This window comes from Dipodomys merriami, unplaced genomic scaffold (genome assembly GCF_024711535.1).
Source record: "Dipodomys merriami isolate MVZ:Mamm:240054 unplaced genomic scaffold, mDipMer1.0.p SCAF_5, whole genome shotgun sequence".
NCBI lineage: Eukaryota > Metazoa > Chordata > Mammalia > Rodentia > Heteromyidae > Dipodomys > Dipodomys merriami.
The window spans coordinates 69,856,768-69,879,536 of record NW_027206068.1 but is presented as its reverse complement, the minus strand read 5'-3'; the positions used below and the strand labels follow the sequence as shown (position 1 = coordinate 69,879,536).

The window sequence follows — 22,769 nt, the reverse complement described above, 5'->3', positions numbered from 1 at the left end:
CCAAATACCATAGATGACATGTTATATTAATTTATGAAAAGTTTAGGGAAACTCAAACAGCAGTCTCTAGCAACTCAATAGTAAAAGGTAGAATAATCTGAGTAACAAACTAAATAGTATTGCTTAGGTTTCAGACTATAAAATATTTCTATTGTATAAATATTTGATATAAAACTAATTGATTAAATAAAAGACTTATTTTTTCCTTTTTCCTAGAACTTTTTGGGCTAGAACTGTTATAGTTCTAAATATTAAAGCCAGGTCCAGACATGGTAGTACACATCAGTAGGCCCAGCCTCTTAGGAGGTAGAAGTAGGAGGATCACAGTTCCAGGTAACCTCAGACAAAAATTAGGCCACTATCTACATATCATATCAAATGAGTTTAGGTAAGCAAACAAGTAGGCAGAGGTCTGGGATTCACAATAGGAGGTCCATACAAACAGCACAGAGTCTATGCCAACTCAATATAGAATATGTCCTGACTACATATGTATCTCTTCTAAGTATGTGTTAAGAAACATGGCAGGGCATTCATAGCAGTTTTACTAAAAATATTTTTTCAAGTATATTGTGATATTTGTGCTTTATATTTTTTAATTTTTAAGCTTTAGCAGGGATTTTTTTAGCATAACAGTGTTATGTAGGGAGAAACAGAAAAGGATATATTTCATGCTCCTGTGCAGCTAATGGAAGTTAAAGATTCAATTTGAATATGTTATACTAGGAAGTGGTGCTATGGCAAGAGTGCTTGCCTTGAGCTGGAGAGCTAAGGGAGAGCACCCAGGCCCAGAGCTCAAGCCCCATGACCAAGCAAAAAAACCCAAAATCAACAACAACAAAAATAGATGTTATACTATGTCATACGACCATATATGATGATGTTAAGAGAAATGAACCCCAAGGACACAAATATCTTTTTTCTTTCTTGCTATTGTTTCTAATGTATTTATAATGTACCATGTGATTTTTTGTTGTTTTGTATGCTCCTCCCCCATGGTATAACCGCAGTTTTCACTGTATTTGATGTTGGTGCCCTAAATCTTGTATATACACTTCTCTAATTCCGGGAGGGGAAGGGAAAAACAAAATGCTTGAATAAGGATACAGGTTGACCCATTGTAACAAAGAGATATACAAAACACTATGTTGAAAATGAACTTTACAACTTCAGTTGGGGGGGGGGGTAGTTGTGGAGGTGGGAGGGAAGGGATGGTAGGGGGAAAATAAAGGAGGAGGTGACAATGCTCAATAGGAAATGTACCCATTATCTTGCTCATGTAACTATAACCCCTCTGAACAGCATTTTTACAAGAAATAACATACAAAAATATTTATACAATTGACATAAGAACAGACCTCAGGACCAATGGAATAGAATTGAAAACCCAGAAATGAACCTACAGACCTATAGCCATCTAATCTTCGATAAGAGAGCTAAAACAATAGAATGGAAGAAAGACAGCCTCTTCAGATAAATGGTGCTGGCAAAATTGGTTAACTACATGTAGAAAACTAAAGCTAGATCCTTATATATCACCCTGCACCAGAATTAACTCCAAATGGATCAAAGACCTCGAAGTCAAAGCAGACACTCTGAAAACATTACAGGATGGAATAGGAGAAACCCTAGGTCTCCTTGCCGCAGGCCGAAATTTTCTGAATAGAGACCCGGAAACACAACAAATCAAAGAAAGGTTGGACAAATGGGATTGCATAAAGTTGCAGAGCTTCTGCATGGCAAAGGACATAACTAGCAAGATCAATAGAAAGTCCACGGATTGGGAGAAGATCTTCACTAGCCATACAATGGACAAGGGTCTCATATCTAAAATATACTTGGAACTCAAAAAATTAAATCCCCCAACAACAAATCCTCAAAGAAACAACTGCCCAATAAATAAGTGGGCTAAAGACTTAAAGAGAAACTTCTCTGAAGAAGAAAGAAGGATGGCCAATAAACACATGAAGAAATGCTCAACATCCCTAGCCATAAAAGAAATGCAAATCAAAACAACATTGACATACCACCTCACTCCAGTTAGAATGGCAAAAATCAAGAACTCTAACAACAACAGATGCTGGAGGGGATGTGGACAGAAAGGAACCTTACTTCATTGTTGGTGGGAATGTGAACTTGTTCAACCACTTTGGAAAGCAGTATGGAGGTTCCTCAAAAGACTCCACATAGAGCTCCCCTATGACCCAGCAATCCCACTTTTGGGCATTTACCCAAATGTTTACAAACAAGACCACACTAAAGCTACCAGCACACCTATGTTTATTGCAGCACTATTTACCATAGCTAAGATATGGAACCAACCCAGATGCCCCTCAGTAGATGAATGGATCAAGAAAATGTGGTATATATACACAATGGAATTCTATGCCTCCATCAGAAAGAATGACATTGCCCCATTTGTTAGGAAATGGAAAAACTTGGAAAAAATTATATTAAGTGAAGTAAACCAGGCCCAAAGAAACATAGGTCCCATGGTTTCCCTTATTTGCAATATCTAGTATATGTATGAGTCAAGCAGAAAAGGACAGATAATGTGATGTTAGGAAAATGAACCCTTAGATATGTATTTTAACGTTTTTTTCTTTCATGTATGTGTTTCTAACGCATTTATAAGATTATTTCTTTGTTGCTTTGTATGTCCCTCCCCCCACAGTATAACCCCTGCTTTCACTATATTTGATGTCAGTATAACTTGTGGAGGAGATGGGGAAAAACAAGTCGTTTAAGGATACAGGTGAACCTGTTGCAACAATGAGAAGTACAAGTTGTCATGTCGAAAACGAGCTTTACAACGTGGGTGCGGTGGGGGGGGGGAGAGGCTGGGAAGGGATGTGAAGGGTAAACAAAGGAGGAGGCTGCAATGCTTGGTAAGAAATGTATGCATTATCCTGCCCATGTAGTTGTAATCCCTCTGTACAATATGTTCACAAATAAAATAAAATATTTATACAAATGCACATATTTTAAATATCTAGTAATTTTGCTATGTAAACAGAAATAACCACTCTTGCCCTTTTTCCCTCCTTACCCACGCTACCACTTGCCAATAATATTCAACCATTTCTTCCAGCACATATTTAGCAGTAGTATGGGTATATAAATATTTCTTAATTTATTGTGTTTTCCTTATAGTCAATTAAGACGTTATTTAATTTGTGTGTGTGCTCGTGCACACCAGCACTGGTGATTAAATTCAGGGCCTTGGGCTCTCCCACTCAAGGTGGGCACTCTGACACTTGAGCTACACCTTCACATCTGGCTTTTTGAAGGATAATTGAGAAAAGTCTAGAGGATTTGTCAGCTCCAGCTGACTTTGAACTCTTGACCTTTAGAACTCAGCCTCCGGAGTAGCTAGGAATATAGGTCTGAACCACCAGTGCCTGGCTCTTATTTAAAATGTTGGCTTGTGCATGCAACTTTTTCTTCTCAATTTGCAAATATCCCAAACCTAACAATACTTTTGCCACATGCTGTGGTTGTGGTCTGTAGCTCTTTCCAGAGGCAACCCTTCATAGTTTTCCCATATGCCATTCCATCTCTTCCTTCTCACTAAATCCGTTGTCTCCCTCAATTTTCTTCCTAGTTCTGATGGAACAAAGCAAATTTCTAAGAGCAAACTCTTAGAAGGCAAGTTGAGTATATGGATGGTTTGGCCAGATTGTAAAGACTAGGTTGCAGGCTTCCACTCCATCATATTAAAAATTGTTTATTCTTTTCCTTGGAATTTAAGTTCTGAGGAAGAGATGCTGTCTGCTCTCAAAAAAGGTTATTAGAGCCGGGTGCCGGGGGCTCACACCTGTAATCCCAGCTATTCAGGAGGCTGAGATCTGAGGATCAGGGTTCAAAGCCAGCCTGGGCAGGAATGGCTGTGAGACTCATCTCCAATAAACCACTAGAAAACCAGAAGTGGTGTTGTGGCTCACGTGGTAGAGCGTTTGCCTTGGGCTGAAGAGCACAGAGACAGCACCCAAGCCCAGAGTTCAAGACCCACAACTGACAAAAACAAACAAACAAACAAGAATGGTTATTGGTCATCCTTAATGCTTAATCCTCTGTCTTCTGACCCCAGTCTTATTAGGCTATGTGGGAGCTACTTTGGCCCTCTGAACAAGTGAATGTGATCTAATTTGCACAAGAGAGGGAAATTAGCTAGACCTGTATGTTTTGAGAGGAAGAGACTGGAAGGTATGAAGAGAGGACTGTTCCAGGAGACATGACTCCTCTGAGCTCACTCTAGCACTCAAAAGGTCATGGCAGAGGATGCATGTATGAAAGTCTTGGGTACCAGGGATTTGGAAAATTCAAGCTTCTGGTAGTAGATTGAGTCTTGCAAAATGTGTTTTAGCAATTGCCATCCAACCTCCCTCTATTGCCTTTCCATCCATACCTCCCACCTCTATAAGTACAATTCTACAGTCATACAGTCAGATCATTTTCTTAACATCGTGTCTACCTTATTTCACTCAATATGATATCCTCAGTTCTAGTCACATTGCTGCAAAAAAAGAATAGCCTAATGATATGACAGGATACTGCTCAATAGAAGACCTAACAAATAGCCAGCAAATTTATGGAGAAAAGGCTCAACACCTTAGCTACCAGGAATGAAAAACCAGCCCAGAATGATATATCCTATCACCCCATTTAGAATGGCTATTATCAAAAAGACAACACATAACAAGCATTGATGACGATGTGGAGAAAAGAAAATACTCATACAGTATTGAAGGGAATGTAAAAATAGCGTGGAGATAGGTATGAAGATTCCTCAAAAAACTAAACCACTATACCACTTCCAGTTATATAATCAAAGGAAGTTAAATTATAACACCAGAAATAACTGCCTGCTCATGTTTATTGCTGCACGGTCCATATTGGCTAAGACATGGAATCAGATGCCCACCACTAATAAATGGATAGTGAAAATGTAGTTTATATGCATAATGGGATATTGTTCAGCTATAACATAAATAATGTTCTATCATTTGTGACAATATGGGAGGCCTTTCTAAATCAGGGACTCCTTTTCTCCACCTGAAAATTTTCTCTGCCCTGACTAACAAGGGACTAATTATTTCCTTTCTTTGAAACTTTGTAAGGAATCAAAGTAATTGTCTCCTTAGAGGAAACAGTCACAAGGCTTCTATTAATACATCAGAACATAAAATGACTCCAATTTTTTCTTGAGAGTTCTCTGTAGCTGTTCCAATTCTGAATTATTTCCTTCTCATCACAAATCAAGTACACCAACTTTTCTATCTTGCTCTCCTTTTCTGAAGTGATAAAAGTTCTTGTTGGATAAACAACTGCTATATTATCATACATCATTACACAGAAACAATTCTTTTTCATGGCCTAACAGAAGATAAAATATATTAGAGCAAAATACAATATTGGACATTTCTCTTTATTTGCTAAATATATTTTTAAAACTAAATATAGATATATAGATATATAGATATATAGATATTAGAGTGGTGCCTCACACCAATAATCCTAACCATTGAATAAGCAGAGATTGAAAGGATCCTGGTTCAAGGCCAGCCAGGGCAAAACATTAGCAAAACTAAGGCCAGGCACGGTGGCGGAAGACTGTAATCCTTGCTACAAGAGGGGCAGAGATTGAGTGCTCACAGTTCACAGTCATCAGGAGCATAAAAGTGGGCAAGACTCCATATCAACCAATTGCTAGGCACCATGGCATGCCTGTTTTCCCAGCTCCAAGGGAAGCACAATGGCTATATGCAGTAGCAAACACCTATTATGCCCATCAGCACCAGAAAGAAGCACTGGTATGAAGATCGTAGCTCAGGGTGGCTTAGGCATAAAATATGTAGGGACATAAACGTAGGTGCATCTTTCCAAGGCTCTTGAATTTTATATAACATTTTGCAATATTATCTCATGGTAAACAGTAATAATTTCATGGTAATTGTTGAAATCTCATTAACAAACATAAAGTAAGTCAAAAAGATACAGCTAATGTTCCAATGAAGGAATAAAATAGAAAATAAAAATTTTCTAATAATACAAACGGAGGTAAGAAAAGTAAAACAAAAATGTAGATAAAACAAATTTAAGGATCAGAAAATGGAAAAATATAAAAATCATATTCTCTGTAAATGAACTACTCTAATTCTATGATATATATGTACATGTGTCATACCATAAAACAAAAACAAAGACTGAAACTAAGATGGTGGAAGGATTTGGAAAGCTGGCGGTATTGTTTTCTATCAGAAAGAGCAGCATTCAGGTCAAGAAGCATTACCGTATGCACAGACCACCCCATGTTTCAGGACCATCTCCACACATCAAGGGCTTTGACTTAGTCACACCTTCTAAGTCTTTTTTGTCTTGAAGTCCACAGGTTCTGGGAATTCAGCTATGGCTATCTTTTGATGGTGAAGCACACTATTCAGACTGCTGCAACTTGTGATTAAAAGTTTTCCCACAGAGGCATGCTCTCACTGATGAATGCTTCCTGGAAATTTTCCCACAAAATTAAAAAGAATGTATATGTCTCAAATGTTTATATTGACTAAAGAAAGGAAAGAGGAAATCTTCAGGTGAATATGTCCCATAAATATTAAAACTCTGAGTAAAAAAATTGCCCGGTTTCCTCACGGCCTTTCCCAGCTAATTTCTCCTTAGCACCAACACAAAGTTGGGATTTCTTTAAATACAGATTTTGATTAAGGCATTCTGGATGGCTGTAGGGTGGAGTCTTGCAGTATAGGTATCATTTGGTGTCTGGCATCTTCCATTTATTTCTTGTTGTATATATCAGGAGGTTGTTACTTTCCATTACTGAGTAGACCGCCCACGTATGAATATACAGTTGAGTTTCCTTATGTGTGTTAATTATAAAGTTGACAAGAATGGAAATACTGAATTATTGTTTACACAGCAAACATAGGAATAGGATACTACAAGCCTCTGATTACATTTTTATCAACCAATCAATACCTAACCTCTATCTATTTTTATGGGGGCTTCTTTATAAAGAAAACATTGTTGATTCCCTAGTATTGAGCTCACAACAGCACAGCACTTAATACCCATCAGGCATAACGTAGCCTTCTTGCATTTAATCATGACGTATGCTGATGGACCACTTTAATCAGCAAACTTACTAAAAAACACACAATCATGTAAGATAAAAGGTGACATTAAAAACAGTCATTTGTAGAATGCAAGCAGAAACAAGCTAGAGCATTGTCTCGTTCCATCCCACCTGTCCCAAGTGACAGAGTGCACACATGTGTGTCAGCAGGAGACTTTGAAAGAACTGCAAGTATCTATTTTGAGGTGACAAATAAGTTTTAGTGATTAGGTAAATTCACAGGTAAAGAATCTCTGTATAATGAGGCCCAACCAAACCATTCTGTCAATGATCACTTAGAGTGTGTCATCATAAACTCAATTAAGCTGCTCTGGACATTCTAACAGAAATCTCTGTGAAGCTGTTTTCCCTTTTTTAGGCAAATAGCTAGAATTGCTGAACATAAGGCATGTATATGCTATACTTGAAAGAAACTGACAATACTCTTCTAAAATTGGTTTACTCTTTCCTGTTCCTTCCTACTGAATTACTCACCTGACCAGTGTGACCTGACACACCGCCTAGATGATATCTAAAGAACCCGATATATAATTGTAATAGTGAATCACCTGAGTAACCCTCTCACTCCTCTTGCTTCTAGCAGACTATAGAGAGCACTGACTTTCAGGCCACAAATGTGAGAGATAGGCTGTCGATGTCTCACTGGCTTTGTTATATAGAGATATTGCTGATTGGAGCCACCTCAGTTCAAAACAGCTATCTAGCCAAGATAATTTCCCTCTCCCCATTTCTCCTGGTCCTCCCTGAGGGTGACAGGGGATGAAAAAGTAGCCTTTAACTATCTGTCCCTTTTCTCTGGTGAAAAGATGCTCTTTATATCCTAAAACTGAAAAATTAGCCATTCCTATGAAACAGAATTTACCATATAAGCTGTAGATTTTCTAATCACTAATCAGTAATCTAATCATTAACTATTCTGGCCTATATAAGCCTTGTGCTTGCAACCCCTGGACCAAATGGTCTCTTTTGGAACCAGGCTCCATCTTCTTTGGTTGACTTAGCTTCCAAGTAATTCTTCATCCTTGCCTGACAAGTTGATCTGGAGTCAGTGGTTTTTCTGAGTGAGGCGCAATGAAGCTGGCTCATGGTTACATTCTCTGAATGAGAGGAATTGGTTCTCAATAAGGATTCTTAGAAAAAGAGTTCATCTCCCTCAGACTTCCTCATTTGCAAGTGGGCTTCCTTCACATTTCTCCAACAGTGATCACATGGCACAATAGAGCTCTCAGAAGCCAGCAGCCAAGTGCTGTAACAAAGGCACCAGGGCGAATAACATCACAGTTCCCATGGAGATGAGAAGCTGGGATGTGTTTTTACTTCACAATGTGACCACTCACTACTCATATGTTAGTGCCATTTCTGGGATTTGCACAGGGTTAACACTGAAATAAAAGCTTCCTGCCATCCTCTTGCAAGAAAGTATACAGACAGACTCAATATAATCTTAATTCTAGGGATTATAAATTGATACAACTTTTTGATGGGTTATTTGGTAACAGCTTGTAAAATTTAGTACAATAATTTAGCCAAGTTTAACTGTATAAATATGTGGGCTTACCTGTGACAATATGTCCTGTAGTATCATTTATTCTAACTTCTTAATTCTTCTTTTAACACGATCATTTTTACACACTCTCCTGATGAAGAGCATTATTCCCATTTTTATCATCATCAATTAATATTGAAATAGAATCCTCACATAAATGTCTCTGTGCTTTTAAATATAACCATACAACCGTAAATTTGGATGGGCTTCATTAAAAACAGGTCTTGAGGATTTATTTGTACCTATAGGTAAGATACTGCATTATTTCCTATGTGCCTTTCTAAGTATATTTAAGCAAACCACTGCTTAAGCAAGTTTTATCTAGCTGAGCTCACCTTTATAACCCTAGGATTTCCTTACCAGCACAATTTTTGTAGAATTCTCAAAGGGAATGTTGAGTTTCAACCTCAATCCCTTCGAACAAAGATACCAACAATTACAGTAAGAACACTGTGTAGCCATTATTACTTACCAAGGAACAAGGCACTAGCAGAATCCAGTGCAAGTCTGGTAATTGGAATTTGAGTATAATGAATAATGAAGATGGTTTAATTGTTCCATATCTTTACTGACAAGTGCAATCACACCTGGAATTTGAATGAGAAAAAGATAATAGAGACTATTTTTTTTTGTCGATCATGGGGTTTGAACTCTGGGCCGAGCGCTATACCTCAGCCTTTCAGCTCAAGGCTAGCGTAAAGGCTAATATTGATATGAATTGTGATAATAAAATCATCTCAAGGATTTTACAACTGTGGTCATAAAATTATTTTAATGGGTAATATGGACACTTTCTAAATATAAAATCATCAAGTAAATAAGATGTCAGAATGGAAAGCATATTATAGAATTGAAGTTTTCAAATCTAAAGTGAAATTAGCCACAATATCACTGATATAAGAAAAAAATATACTTTTTAAATGCTCAAAATCAGAGAAGTAGAAAAAGAGAAGACAAAAATCAACAAAGCAATAATGAATAGAAAAGCTATAAATATGCTAGATATTCAGACAAAATAAACTTTAGGTTTGGAAAAAATTACCAGTGATGAAGAGGGATATTGCATAATGATAAATGGATCAATTCATCTAGAATGCACAAGAATTACTCTGAAAATTGATATAACCGCTAGGAGAAATAGAATATCAGCTTGTGCTTTAATTTTCCCATATTTTATTAGCATATTTTAGTTGTACACTGGGTTTTATTGTGATGTTTCCATATATAAATCCCTCATTATCCCCCTTCTCTCTTCTTGTAACAATTTCAATAGGTTTATTGTTCTATTTTAATACACATGTGTAAAATACTTTTACCACATGCACCCTTTCAGTGTCCTCTCCTTTCATCCATCTTCCTCTTGTTGGTATCCACCCCCAAATAGAACCTGTTTTATATTCCTGTCCTTCTATATATGAAACATGTAATATTTTAATTTGGCTTATTTTACTTAACACAATGATCTCCATTTTCCTGCAAATGATATAATTTTATTCTTATTTATGAACGAATAACATATGTGTGTATATACATAATATATAGTATACATTAATAATATTTGGGGTGAAGAAAGATCATTGGTTTTGTTAAATTTGTCTTGGACAATGTGGGTCCTATGTGTAGATTCAGTGTGATTTTTACTACTTCAAACTCTTCAACCTCTGGCAAGTTGCCATGTCCTGTCCTCTTCATTCTAATCTTTCTAAGTTAAAATTTTCTATTATTACTAATTTAAGGGGGCTTGGAGAGAAGAGGGGTTAATATTCAAGCCCAATTTGTTGTCTTCATCTGAAAGCACTACTTGAATTAGTAGTACTTTTTTTTTTTTGCCGGTCCTGGAGCTTGAACTCAGGATGCAGGCATTGTCTCTGAGCTTCTGCTCAAGGCTAGTGCTCTACCCTTTGAGCCACAGCACAAGTTCTTGCCTTTTCTGAATAGCTTATTAGAGATGATAGTCTCACGGACTTTCCTGCCCAGGCTGGTTTCAAACTGTGATCCTCAGATCTCAGCCTCCTGAGTAGCTAGGATAACAGGCATGAGCCACCAGCGCCCAACTACTAGTCACAATTTTTAAGCATTCAAACTTTCCTTATTACAATTTCACTTTCTTTTTTCATCAATCTAGGCTGATTCCATGTTTGGGCTGTTTTGAATAGTGCTGCTATAAGCATCTTGACTGTATGTTGACTTAATTTCCTTTCGATAAATGTGGGGATTTGTGTGGATCATACAGTAATTCTGTCTTTACATTTTTTGTATGTTTTTATTGTAAAAATGCTGTACAGAGGGGTTACAGTTACATGAGCAAGGTAATGAGTACATTTCCTATTGAGCACTGTTGCCTCCTCCTTTGTTTTCCCCCTACTATCCCTTCCCTCCCACCGCCACAGTTTACCCCTTCTCCCCCTGCTGAAGTTGTAAAGTTTGTTTTCAACAGTGTTTTATACATCTCATTGTTACAATGGGTCAACCTGTATCCTTATTTAAGCATTTTGTTTTTTCCCTTCCCTTCCCCGAATTATTTGATGTTGGTGCCCTGCATCTTGTAATACACTTCTCTTTAGATTTTTTTTAAAGGAACCTCCATACTAATAATGGCTTCCTGACAACAGTGTATAAGGTTCCATTTCCCTACATCCTCACCAGCATTTGTTTTCTTGGTAATTTCTTGCAATTCTGAGTATGGTAAGATTAGCATACTTTAATATAGTGAAGGCTCTATATGATAAACCAAAGATCTGACATACACTTTCAGCTAAGTAGCAAGATACAAACTCAGCAAACAAAAATCAGTTTCTATATATCAATAATGAACAAACTGAGAAACAAATCAGGAAAATGATCTCATTCATAATAGCCTCAAAAAATACCTAGGAACAAATCTAACTAAGAAGGTGACTTTGACAATAAAAACTATAAAACATTGGAAAAAATTAAAGAATACATGGATCCTGAACAGTGGGATTAGCATTGTGAAAATCTACAGACTCAGTGTGATTCCATCAAAATTCCAATGTCACTCTTTACAGTAATAGCACCCAAAAAACCTTAAATAGACAAAGCAACCCTGAGCAAAAAGAGTAATGGTGGCAGTATCACAAATGCCTAATTTCCAGTACCATTCAGAGCCACAGTAACAAAAACAATGCAATACTGACACGCGCGTGCATACACACACACACACACACACACACACACACACACACACACACACACACACACACACACACACACACAGAACAATGGAATAGATTGAAGTCCAGAAATAACATCACACTACTATAGTGTGCTTTTATTTTTGACAAAGACAGCAAAAGCCCACACTGGAGAAAAGATAGTCTTTTCAACAAATAATGTTGAGAAAACTGAATATCTACATGTAGGAGATTAACATTAATGTCAAGATCTTTAAAAGCAATATTTTGTTAGCATATATTTGTTGTAAAAAAGAATCCATTGTGACATTTCCATACAAGCACACAATGTACCCCAATCAGACTCATCTCCTGTATCGCTTTCCCCAACATCCACTTCTTAAAGCAATTTCAACCACATTGACATTTTTATGTATGGTTGTAAAGTTCTTCGACCACTCACGCTCATTCCCCCTCTGTTGGTCCTTTGTACGTATGCTCGTGCCTATCCCTAGCAGAGCCTTATCAAAGATTTTAATATAAGACCAGAAACTTGGTCTACCCAGCAAGATAGCCTGGCCTGAAATGAATGCAACTCAACAAATGTAAAAGAAGTAATTATGCAAGGTGTTTTCAACCAACAAAAGAATAATAAAAAGAAAGCTAGAAAATCCCAAAGTATTTTGAGATTATGCAACACACTGCTAAATAATAAAAGTCAAGGAAAATAAAATATTAATAAATGTAAAATATTTTTAACTACTGAAGCTGAAAATACAACATACCAAAATGTGTGGAGTACAGCTAAAACAGCATTTACTGGGAAATTTAAAGTACTGAATGTATAATTTAGAAAAGGGGAAAAAAACTAAAATCAATAACCTAATCTTCCACTCCATTATTGTGAAAATACAAAGCAAATTAAATTCAAAATAAGCAGAAGAAACAAATAGAAGTTAATGATAGAAATCAAAATCTGAAAACAGGAAATTAATAAATCAATGAAATAGAGAAATCATTGCTAATAGGCTAACCAAGAAAAATGGAAAGAAGGCAAAATAGCTAATGCTAGGAATTCTTTTTAAAAAATTACCACAGATCCTATGAACATTAAAATTATCACAAAAGAATATCCTAAAACTCAATAGTACAAATTTGAGTTTGGAACAATCTAATCCTTATTAGATACTAGATTCAATCCTTATTAGATTCAATCTAGTAAAACTCACATAAGGACAGGTAAAATAAATACAACTATCTCTTAAAGGAATCATGTCAGTAGTTACTAACCTTCCAAAAAGAAAGCAACAAACTCAAATGTTTTCTTTCATTAATTCTACAAAATACCTGTTTCCTGGTATTTATTTTGTTGGACAATGTTTTGCCTTTCTAAATAATTATATTGAGTTCTTCCTTAAATCTACTGTATTTCAAGAAAACAAGAACTTAAAGGGATAGGATGGAGTCAAGGAGGTAGAAAAATGGAGAGAAGAAAGGAGGGCGGGTAGATGCAGTCAAAACTCAATGCATATCCTACAAGAGTAAGAGAAGGGGTGGATGGGAGGGAGGGGTGAGAATGTTGACAGGGATGACTCGATCAAGACGCATTGTACTCATAAACTGCTTTGTTGAATGGCAACTCCTGTGGACAACTATAGCTAATACAAATATTTTTTTAAATTCTACCAAGCATTGAAGAAAGAAATTAAAACATTCTTTACAGTGTCTTTCAGAAAAGAAAACTATGAAGAACATTCTAACAATATCAAAGGCATTACAAGAAAAAAAATAAATCCTGAAAGTTGATGTAAAATTCTCAAGAATTTCAATGGGAGAAAATATTGGCAAAATACACATCTGATAAAGAACCACCATCCAAAATATGCAAAGAACTTCCCTAAGTTTTCAAAAGCAACAAAAAAAGAAAACATATCTGAAAATACACAACATGTCTGAACAGACACAATTCACCAAAGACATATAGAAATAGGTGCACAAAAAGATATTCAGCATCATATGGCTTAGAGAACTGTATATTAAAACAATTAAATAGACTTACACTCCCAATGCTTGACATCAAAACACTGACAACACCAGACATGAACATGTACAATGAGAGACAAGAACTTTCTCAGTCATTACTGGTGAGAATTCAAACCCCAAACCCCACAAATCACTAAAATTCAATGAAGATGAAATTGATGATCTGAGTAATCATATAACCATTAAGTAACTGAATTTATAATTTAAATCTGTAGCTCTTGATGGTTCCCTTGAAAAATTCTATTATGTATATTAGCTTGACTTTTTAAAAAGTATTAAAAAAGTTCTCTCATGACTTAAACACAAAAATCCTCATCAAATATTAGAAAACCTAACTCAATTTATAAAAAGAATTATACAGGGGCTGGGAAGGTGGCTCAGTGGTAGAGCACTTGCCTTGCATGCATGAGGCCCTGGGTTCGATTCCTCAGCACCACATAGCAAAAAAAAGCCAGAAGTGGCACTGTGGCTCAAGGGGTAGAGCGCTAGCCTTGAGCTGAAGAGCTGAGGGACAGCGCCCAGGCCCAGAGTTCAGGCCCCACGACTGGACCCAAAAAAAATTTTTTTTAATAAAATTAATTTTTAAAAAAGAATTATACATCATTACTAAGTAGGGTTTATTCCAGGTTTGCAAGTCTAATCCAATATTTGAAAATCAGTAAATCCACCATATCAATAAACTAAGAAAAACACTCCATTCTGTTTATCGGTACAGGGAGTGGGAATTAATTGGCAAATCTAAAACCCACTCATAATTTTTTTTTAAAAATCTCTTAGTGAGGGCTGGGAAGATGGCTCAGTGGTAGAGCGCTTGCCTTGCAAGCATGAGGCCTTTGGTTCGATTCCTCAGCACCAAATAAGCAAAAAAAAAAAAAAAAAGCCAGAAGTGGCACTGTGACTCAAGTGGTAGAGTGCTAGCCTTGAGCTGAAGAGCTGAGGGACAGCACCCAGGCCCAGAGTTCAGGCCCCACGACCAGACCCAAAAAAAAAAAATCTCTTAGTGAGCTAGGAAAGATAATTAAGCTTCTACACCTGTAATCCTAGTCACTCAGGAAGCTGAGATCTAAGGATCATGGTTCAAAGCCATCCCAAGCAGAAAAGTCCCCAAGAGACTCTTAGCTCTAATTAGTCATTCAAAAATTGGAAATCGGGGCTGGGAAGGTTGCTCAGTGGTAGAGCACTTGCCTTGCATGCATGAGGCCCTGGGTTCGATTCCTCAGCACCACATAAGCAAAAAAGAAAAAAGCCAGAAGTGGTGCTGTGGTTCAAGTGGTAGAGTGCTAGCCTTGAGCTGAAGAGCTGAGGGACAGCGCCCAGGCCCAGAGTTCAGGTCCCACGACCGGATCCCCCCAAAAAAATTGGAAATGGTGCTTTGGCTCAAAGTGGTAGAGTGCTAGCCTTGAGCAAAAGAGTTGGGGGACAGCACCCAGCCCTGAGTTTAAGCCCCATGACTAATAACAAAAACAACAAAAACTTCTACAAAAACTACATGTAACATCAGTTAATAGTGAAAAGTTGAATGCTTTCCTCCTAGTCTGAAACAAAGCAACACTGTCCAATGGTCTCACTTACTCAGTATAGTATTGTAAATTCTAGCCATTCTAGTAATATGGCAGGGACAACAGAGAAATGGAAAGGATCTCTATCTCTTGTTCTAGATAGATAGATAGATAGATAGATAGATAGATAGATAGATAGATAGATAGATAGATAGATAGATAGATAGATAGATAGATAGATAGAAATGTAGATGATGATTACTACACACAATCTAACACACACACACACACACACACACACACAACCTAAAGTTGAAGGATGTAAGACTCACAAATTGACATAAAAATCACACTTCAGTATATGAACATACAGACACCAAACTAAAAGTGCAATACAATTTACAATTATTCCAAAGAAAAATTAATCAATTAGGCATACACAGCAATATATACAGAATTTGCATACTGCCTTTTAAGAAAGGGACAGAATCTGGGACTCACTGTTAGCTCTTACTGTACTGCTCTTTTTCTCCTTAGTGTGTGCTCTAGCAAGAAAAGTTGAGAAAATCTACCAATTATCCAAATCTGACTGTGATTTTTCTATTGAAGTTGGGAAATCTTTCTTCATGTAAAAAGCACTTGGAAGTATCCCCTTCTGAATTGTCACTAACACATATTCAATGTTAGATCTAATGGTGTCTAGAATGTGCACCATTCCCCAGCTGTGGAGAAAATTAACTATTCCATGCATGCTTTTCACTTCCTCATGCCCTTAGATCAAAGCCAATTATCAGGACAACACAGCCCCCTGCTGCTGCTACTGCTGACTGAGTGATGAAATAGTGGTTAAAAGGGAGGTAAACTCGTGTAACAAAGATGGGAGGGGCCAGGAGGAGCACAACTACCCATCAGGGTGTCAGAGCAAGCATTAGGGACACTGTCTCCTTGAATGAAGGTGGAAAATTCTATTCCCTCATGGTCTTTGCCTCTGAAACTCTGCAGAGAAGATAACTGAGCCTATCTTCAAGCCGTTCTGCTTAATTTAGGAAGAGCAGCAGGTAGAGGGGTCTGGATCCCAGAGTCTAAGGGTTAAGCTCCTTTTTTCCTTGCCTGGTATACCCCAACAGAGGCACAGTCCTCTGCCTTCCCCAGAAAACAGCAGGCTCCTACTTGCTTGGAGACATTTCCCTTCCCTGTTTATGCAAGAGCTGCTTTCCAATCCCACCCAGTGCCTCCATCCCCACCTTGCCCAAACCCATTGATTCTGATAATACCCCCACGCCTGTCCATACTTACTGACCTCTGTAGTGCCCCAGGCCTGGCCATGCCCACTGGTTCCAGTAGGGCCCACACCTGCCCATACCCACTGATTCTGATGTCCCTAAGGAGACAACTGAGCTGAGAACTCCACACACTGCTCATCTACACCTCACAGGGGAAGGCTGAACCACCATGAAATTTATTTTCTACTTGACTATCCTTGCTGGTATGTATATAAGACCTTCTACTCTGTGCTGTAAGGCACTTCAAATAGGTGGTATGGGGCAGGTGGGTGGATATGTGAAGGGTGCCCGAGAAGAGTCAAGGAAGACTGTTTTGTTTCTAGTGGTAGGCTGTGGGGTAGGTTACGGCACATACTTGATTTGAAGAACTCTCAATAGTGAGTGCTCACTCCTAGTTATGCCAGAGGTTATGGGCCTCCACACCATCTATTCAAGTCCCAATATAGTCCCCAGGTCAGAGAGCCATATCAGAATATCAGTCAACTATACTGACTTCTGTTATTCTCTATTTCCAAAGCCATACAGTTTGGGGAATTGCAAAGGTTTAAACAAGAGGTCAAATCCCGGGTCCTAGCTCCTGTTGTCCCTGCCTTCCATGATGTTCTTCTGATTGCAGAATTTGCTCCTGGGGCTTTTTCCCCAGCCCATCAAGACTATGTTAGTTATCTGTGTAGCACTGGGCATGTTAACCCGTCCGTGCTACGATTTCTTCATTCAAATGGAAGTATTTACTACCTCCAGTAGAGTTATGAAGATTAAATAAATCTGTATAAGGGTAAGTACTAGCCCAGGCTTGAGAGGATCAAAAAAAGTGCTGAGAGCAGACAAGAACAGAATCTTATTTCTGATGCTACAACCCTTTATTTTCTAATTCTTTTCTAAATATTTCAATTATAAAGTTATATGGTTATATTGGAAAATTTAGAAATTTAAAGTAGGAAAAATATGTCATAATCTCACTTTTTGAATGTATGTCAATACTTTCAATTTACTCCCTGACTTGTTTTTGTGTGCTTTATTCTTGTTTTTAGACAATTAAGTCATATTATATGTACATATTACAGTTGTTATAATTTAATATTAATATTTTACTGTTTACTGTATAAATATGTTCTACAAAGTTAGTACATTTTCTCTATTTCAATGTCCAACAATCACATTTCAGTCAATTACACTTCCAATATTGTGCTACAATAAAAAGTGCTATAAGCATGTTTACTCATTATTTTTGTCTCAATTGTTACTTTTAGATGGATTTGTGGGAATCCAATAAAAAGTGCTATAAGTGTGTTTACTCATAATCTTTGTCTATCCTCAATTGTTACTTTTAGATGGATTTGTGGGAATCAGGCCACAAGGTAGGAACAAGTTATTAACGCTTAGTAGATGTCCTCAGATAATCCTTAGTGATAAAATAAATAAATACCAAAATAAATAATGAGCAAAATAAAAAATATAAATCCCAATGATTTCAACTTTAGGGCTATTGATTTACAAAATTAACCAACATTTTTAAGATAAACTCCTTTGTACAACTACTTAAGCTAAAAAAATTAATACAAAGTCACAAATGAAAAATGCTTTCAAAGCAGAGGCTCTGAAATAATCACATACTCTGACAATGCTTCCATAGCCAGGAATATATACTGACATTCAGAAAATTTCAAAATTTGCAAGTCCACTACTATTTCAATTCCTGTGTGTTCTGGCACTGGGGCTTGACCTCAGGGCTTGAACACTGTCCCTGACCTCTTTAGCTCAAGGCTAGTGCTATACCACTTGAGCCACAGCTCCATTCTGGCATGGTTTTGGTTAACTGGAAATAAGAATCTCATGTACTTTCCTTCCTGGGCTGGCTTTGAACCTTCAATTCTCAGATCTTAGGCTATTCAGTAGCTAACATTACAGGCATGAGTCATCAGAGCCTGGTTAAATCCAGTACTGTTCTTAATGCCTGTTTCAAAATTGCTTTTCAAGAAAATAGTCAATTTACAAGCAGTAAAATGATCCTTATTATATCCTTTCCTAGATTAAATATTATGATACTAACCAAAATGATTATAAATATTAGAGGTAATAATATCATTTACTTCATCTATTTTTAGGAAAATGTCAAATATATTCACAGTTCCTAATGAATGGACTATTACTTTAAAATTCTCCATATTCTATTTCAACTGAGAAACTATTGTCTTATTTGTTCTAACACTATATACTAAGAACATTACTCATATTTTCAGGGACATCTTTTGTCACCCAATCAGCTGTGCAGAAGGAAGACCCTGCTCCCTATTTGGTTTACCTTAAGTCCCACTTCAACCCGTGTGTGGGGGTGCTCATCAAAACCAGCTGGGTTCTGGCCCCAGCTCACTGCTATTTACCGTAAGTACTGAGTATCATCATCTTAATCTAATCCAGTGATTCTCAGTAGGGGAAAGTTTCTCCCCAAAGCACATTTGCTAAAAACATATTTGTCTAAAAATGTTTTTGTTATCATCATCAGGAAACAGTAGAGGCCAGAGCAGGGATGCTGCTTGCAGTGTGCAGCAGCGTCCTTCTCCTAAAGACACAGCCAGCTACTATTGAGAGCCCCTAGGCCCTACACCTCCTGCCTCACCTCCCTTTCTCAGCACTCCCCCTCCTGAGATACAATTGCATTTTATCAGTGGAGGGCCCCACAGTAACTGAGAGTGCACTCAACTGAGTAAATTGAGAGGAGCTGGCTTTTTCTTTTTCAGGAAGTAATTAGAAAAGGATGGAGACATTTCCAGAAAAAATAAAGATTCGTTTTGTGTTCCTAAAGCTAATATTGGGGAAATGCAGTGACCATCCCTAGGCCTAACAAAGCTAGAGGAAAGGAAGGAACAGAGTGGCTTCATTGGAAAGAGGGAGGCACTTCTCTGAAGAGATGCTGTCATGTAAAAAATAACCTCTGTCAAGGGACACAGGCAGAGTTGCAGCAACGCAAGGCAGAGGGAGGATAAATACCCTGAACTCACCCTCTCCTTCCACCCACCACTGGCGCTTCCAATCAGAAGCCACAGCCCATTGGTTTAATTCCCATGTCCCTGTCCAAAAGTGTAGAGCAGAATACAGGCAGGACAGTGAATTTAGTGAAAAATTAGAAAATATCTAACATCTTTCTATTCCTCCATTTTCACTGAAATGGAAATTTCCTGATCTGGGTAGGTGAGATGGAGAGATGATGGAAAAACCTATTTCTTTGGCATGTGTTATTTTCACCTTGACTACTTAGGAACACCACATTAAAACATGGTATTCAAAGGATTCCACCATGTATGTATATGTGCTTCTATGACTTCATCTGTAAAATAGGAATAAATACAGAATCACTGCACAGACTCATTGTGAATAGATGAAATAAACTAGATAAAGCAGTCACTACAGTATCTGATCTTAGTGATGATAATGATGGTGGTGGTGGTGATAATGTGATCATGATGCATACTTCTAACCCCTTCTCCCTCCAGAAATCTGAAGGTGATGCTAGGAAATTTCAAGAGCAGAATCAGAGATGGGACAGAGCAGACCATTAGCCCCATCCAGATCATCCGTTACTGGAACGCCAGCCACACAGCGCCCCAGGATGACCTCATGCTCATCAGGCTGGCTAATCCTGCCGTCCTCAACCACAAAGTCCAGACCATTCCCATTGCCTCCAGTGATGTCCAGCCAGGCACTGTCTGCATGCTCTCAGGTATCGACTGGAGCCAGGAAAACAGTGGTAAGTACTCTTCCCACAGTAAATTAATGTCATCCGCTATGCTTGAAGAGGAACATCCGTGTCCTCAGAGCTAGGAGAAAGGAGGAAAGAAGAATGGATGAAGACCCATGGGAGAAGCTACAGGTGTGCAGCTAGCAAAAGGAGGCCTGCCCAAAAATCCAATGTTCTTCCACTCCCAGAGTTTCTACTGTCCTGCTGATGCTTTGGAGCTTTAGCAGGTAGTGGCTCTACCTGCAGCAGGCCATCTGACTCTGTACAGAGGCCAGATCATTCTTAATTCTCAGAGGCACAATTCATATTAAGGAGACCGTGACCTGATTTTTCACACATGTTCATTTCCTACATAAAGGACACCAAGGAAAGCTTGAGTCAGATCACTTCTTCTTCCTCCAAGAGTAGACACAGAGGAGAAAGGAAACTGTATTTCAAAGACACCTAATGGCTACTTCACAATCCTTAGGATTAACTCTCATAACTATGCTCAAGTTCATAGTTCCCCTTTCTCATTCCTTATTTTCTTTATGTATATACATAAAAAGACCCATTGAAACAAGGTGGGGGGTGAGAACTTAAAGAGCAATATGAGCAGAACTGGTTTTTTTCCATCTTCCCTCAGGCAGACATCCTGACCTCAGACAGAACCTAGAAGCCCCTGTGATGACCGATGCAGAATGCCAGAAAACCGAACAAGGAAGAACCCACAGGAATTCCCTATGCATTAAATTTGTCAAAGTATTCAGCCGAATTTTGGGGGTAATTTTTTTCTCTGCAATCAGTGTTCATTTGCTTAGATGTGTCCAGTTAACGAACCATGCTACAAAATGTCTCTAAGTTATAAATATTTTTTTAAGAATTTGTCAAGGCCAGAGCAAAGACACTTAACATTTCTTCAGATGTGCAGACTCCTTACCAGGGAGCTTCATTAAGTATATTACCTCCCGTCCATAAGACTTTGCTACAAGTCCTACAACTACAAGTGAAATACAGGAACAAAAGGCACTGCTTTTAAAAAATCAAAATCTGCAAGGAATCAGGGTGCACTGTTGCATAGCTAGATGGGTCAAGCTCTCTTTAGCTAATGAATTTACCTGATACCACCAAAAACAGGAAAGGCTGAGATCCAAACAGACCTGCCAGCTTTCAATAGTTCTGCCATCTCACATTTTTCCCCATCCAACTCAAATTGTCTCTAGTTTAGGAAATCAATAAAAATGAATCAATAAATTCACTAAAAAAATCAAACTTTCTCACAAGTTGGGATTGACTTCATCAGTTCAAATAATTGGGATTTGATTCATTTGACATATGATTTCTAGAGAAGCTGGTTAGAGCAAGGCTAAAGAAAAAGACCCAAGCTTCCTGACCCCCAGTTCAGTACAGTGTTCCCAACCAAACACACTGTTTCTCCAGGGAGCTCAACTAAGGCAAGGACTGAGGAAGATTCCTAGACGGGGATGATTTAACACTCTCTTTTTCTCTCTTCCTCCTTCTCTCTCCCTCCCTCCTGTCTGGTAGGAGGTGGCAGTTGCTACTGTCATCTGTAACAACCAGCTCCAGGGAATCGAAGTTGGACACTTCATGGGAGGGGATGTCGGCATCTACACCAATGTCCATAGATACATATCCTGGATTGAGAACACCACTAAGGACAAGGAAAAGTAGCACCCTACTTCTCCCTCTGCATCCCACTGCTACTGAGTACACAAGCCCATCTTCTCCCCAAACGCAAAATAAAATCAAGCAGGACTCTTCGGGTACAGCACCCTGGCAGTCTATGTCTCTTTATTTGTGTCTGTGCCCACCACACACACTATGATGACATGCAGAGGTGTTATGACACTACACTGGGATATATTTGTTATCACAAATAATGCTCATTAAAAATCTTTGACATTCTTTTACTTTTATAAAGGAGGAAATCTGAGGTTAAACAGTAACGAAAACTGGCAGTTATCAGAGCTTAGAACAGAATCCCAAAACGTCAGCTTCTGAGCCCCATGCTTTTAGCCTTCAGATAATGGGAGAATAAATGACATCTGAAGGGCTGTTGGCTCCCATTTCCTGCTGCCCCTCTAGCTATCATCCAAAGCAGTTTAAGCTATCACTTGGCTAAGGCCCTGCGTGTCCCTTACCTCTTCCATAGCTGAGCTGCCCTCAGATTGCAGTATTCTACAGAGAGAGATCAGAAGAGGAGTGAGAAGTCTGAAACTCCATGACAGTGACAACTGTGAATCAAATCCAAAAAGGAGCCTTGTAGCTCTACAGCCAGATAGATGTCACCAGACCAAGGGAGAACAGCCACCCAGAGCAGCAGCAGAGCTGGAGACACACGCTCAGATGAGGCATGGGTAAAAACAAGTCCACGCAGGAAG

General features: G+C 38.2%; 2 protein-coding genes across 2 annotated transcripts in view; one reads left to right on the top strand and one right to left on the bottom strand.

The window, feature by feature from the left end:
* LOC138809870 (uncharacterized) overlaps positions 1–9,217 on the bottom strand; it is a 234,816-nt gene extending 225,599 nt beyond the window's left edge. Inside the window, exon 1 of the mRNA XM_069996922.1 lies at positions 9,166–9,217. The gene's annotated coding sequence lies outside the window, so the exon portion shown is untranslated. The remainder of the gene's footprint in view (positions 1–9,165) is intronic.
* Positions 9,218–16,284: 7,067 nt separating this feature from the next.
* Positions 16,285–22,151, top strand: Prss37 (serine protease 37). Its single transcript, XM_069997323.1, has 6 exons — positions 16,285–16,427; positions 16,756–16,855; positions 18,893–19,034; positions 20,144–20,397; positions 21,014–21,150; positions 21,913–22,151. The coding sequence occupies exons 2-6, from the start codon at positions 16,822–16,824 to the stop codon at positions 22,057–22,059; spliced, it is 714 nt and encodes a 237-aa protein (XP_069853424.1). The 5' UTR covers positions 16,285–16,427; positions 16,756–16,821; the 3' UTR covers positions 22,060–22,151.
* Positions 22,152–22,769: the final 618 nt, after the last annotated feature.

Excerpts from the sequence above, each read along its gene's own strand:
- Prss37 (XM_069997323.1), top strand. The coding sequence starts at position 16,822 with ATGAAATTTATTTTCTACTTGACTATCCTTGCTG. Across the intron at positions 20,398-21,013 it reads CTGGAGCCAGGAAAACAGTG|GCAGACATCCTGACCTCAGA; the intron begins GTAAGTACTCTT and ends ATCTTCCCTCAG. Across the intron at positions 21,151-21,912 it reads TATTCAGCCGAATTTTGGGG|GAGGTGGCAGTTGCTACTGT; the intron begins GTAATTTTTTTC and ends CCTGTCTGGTAG.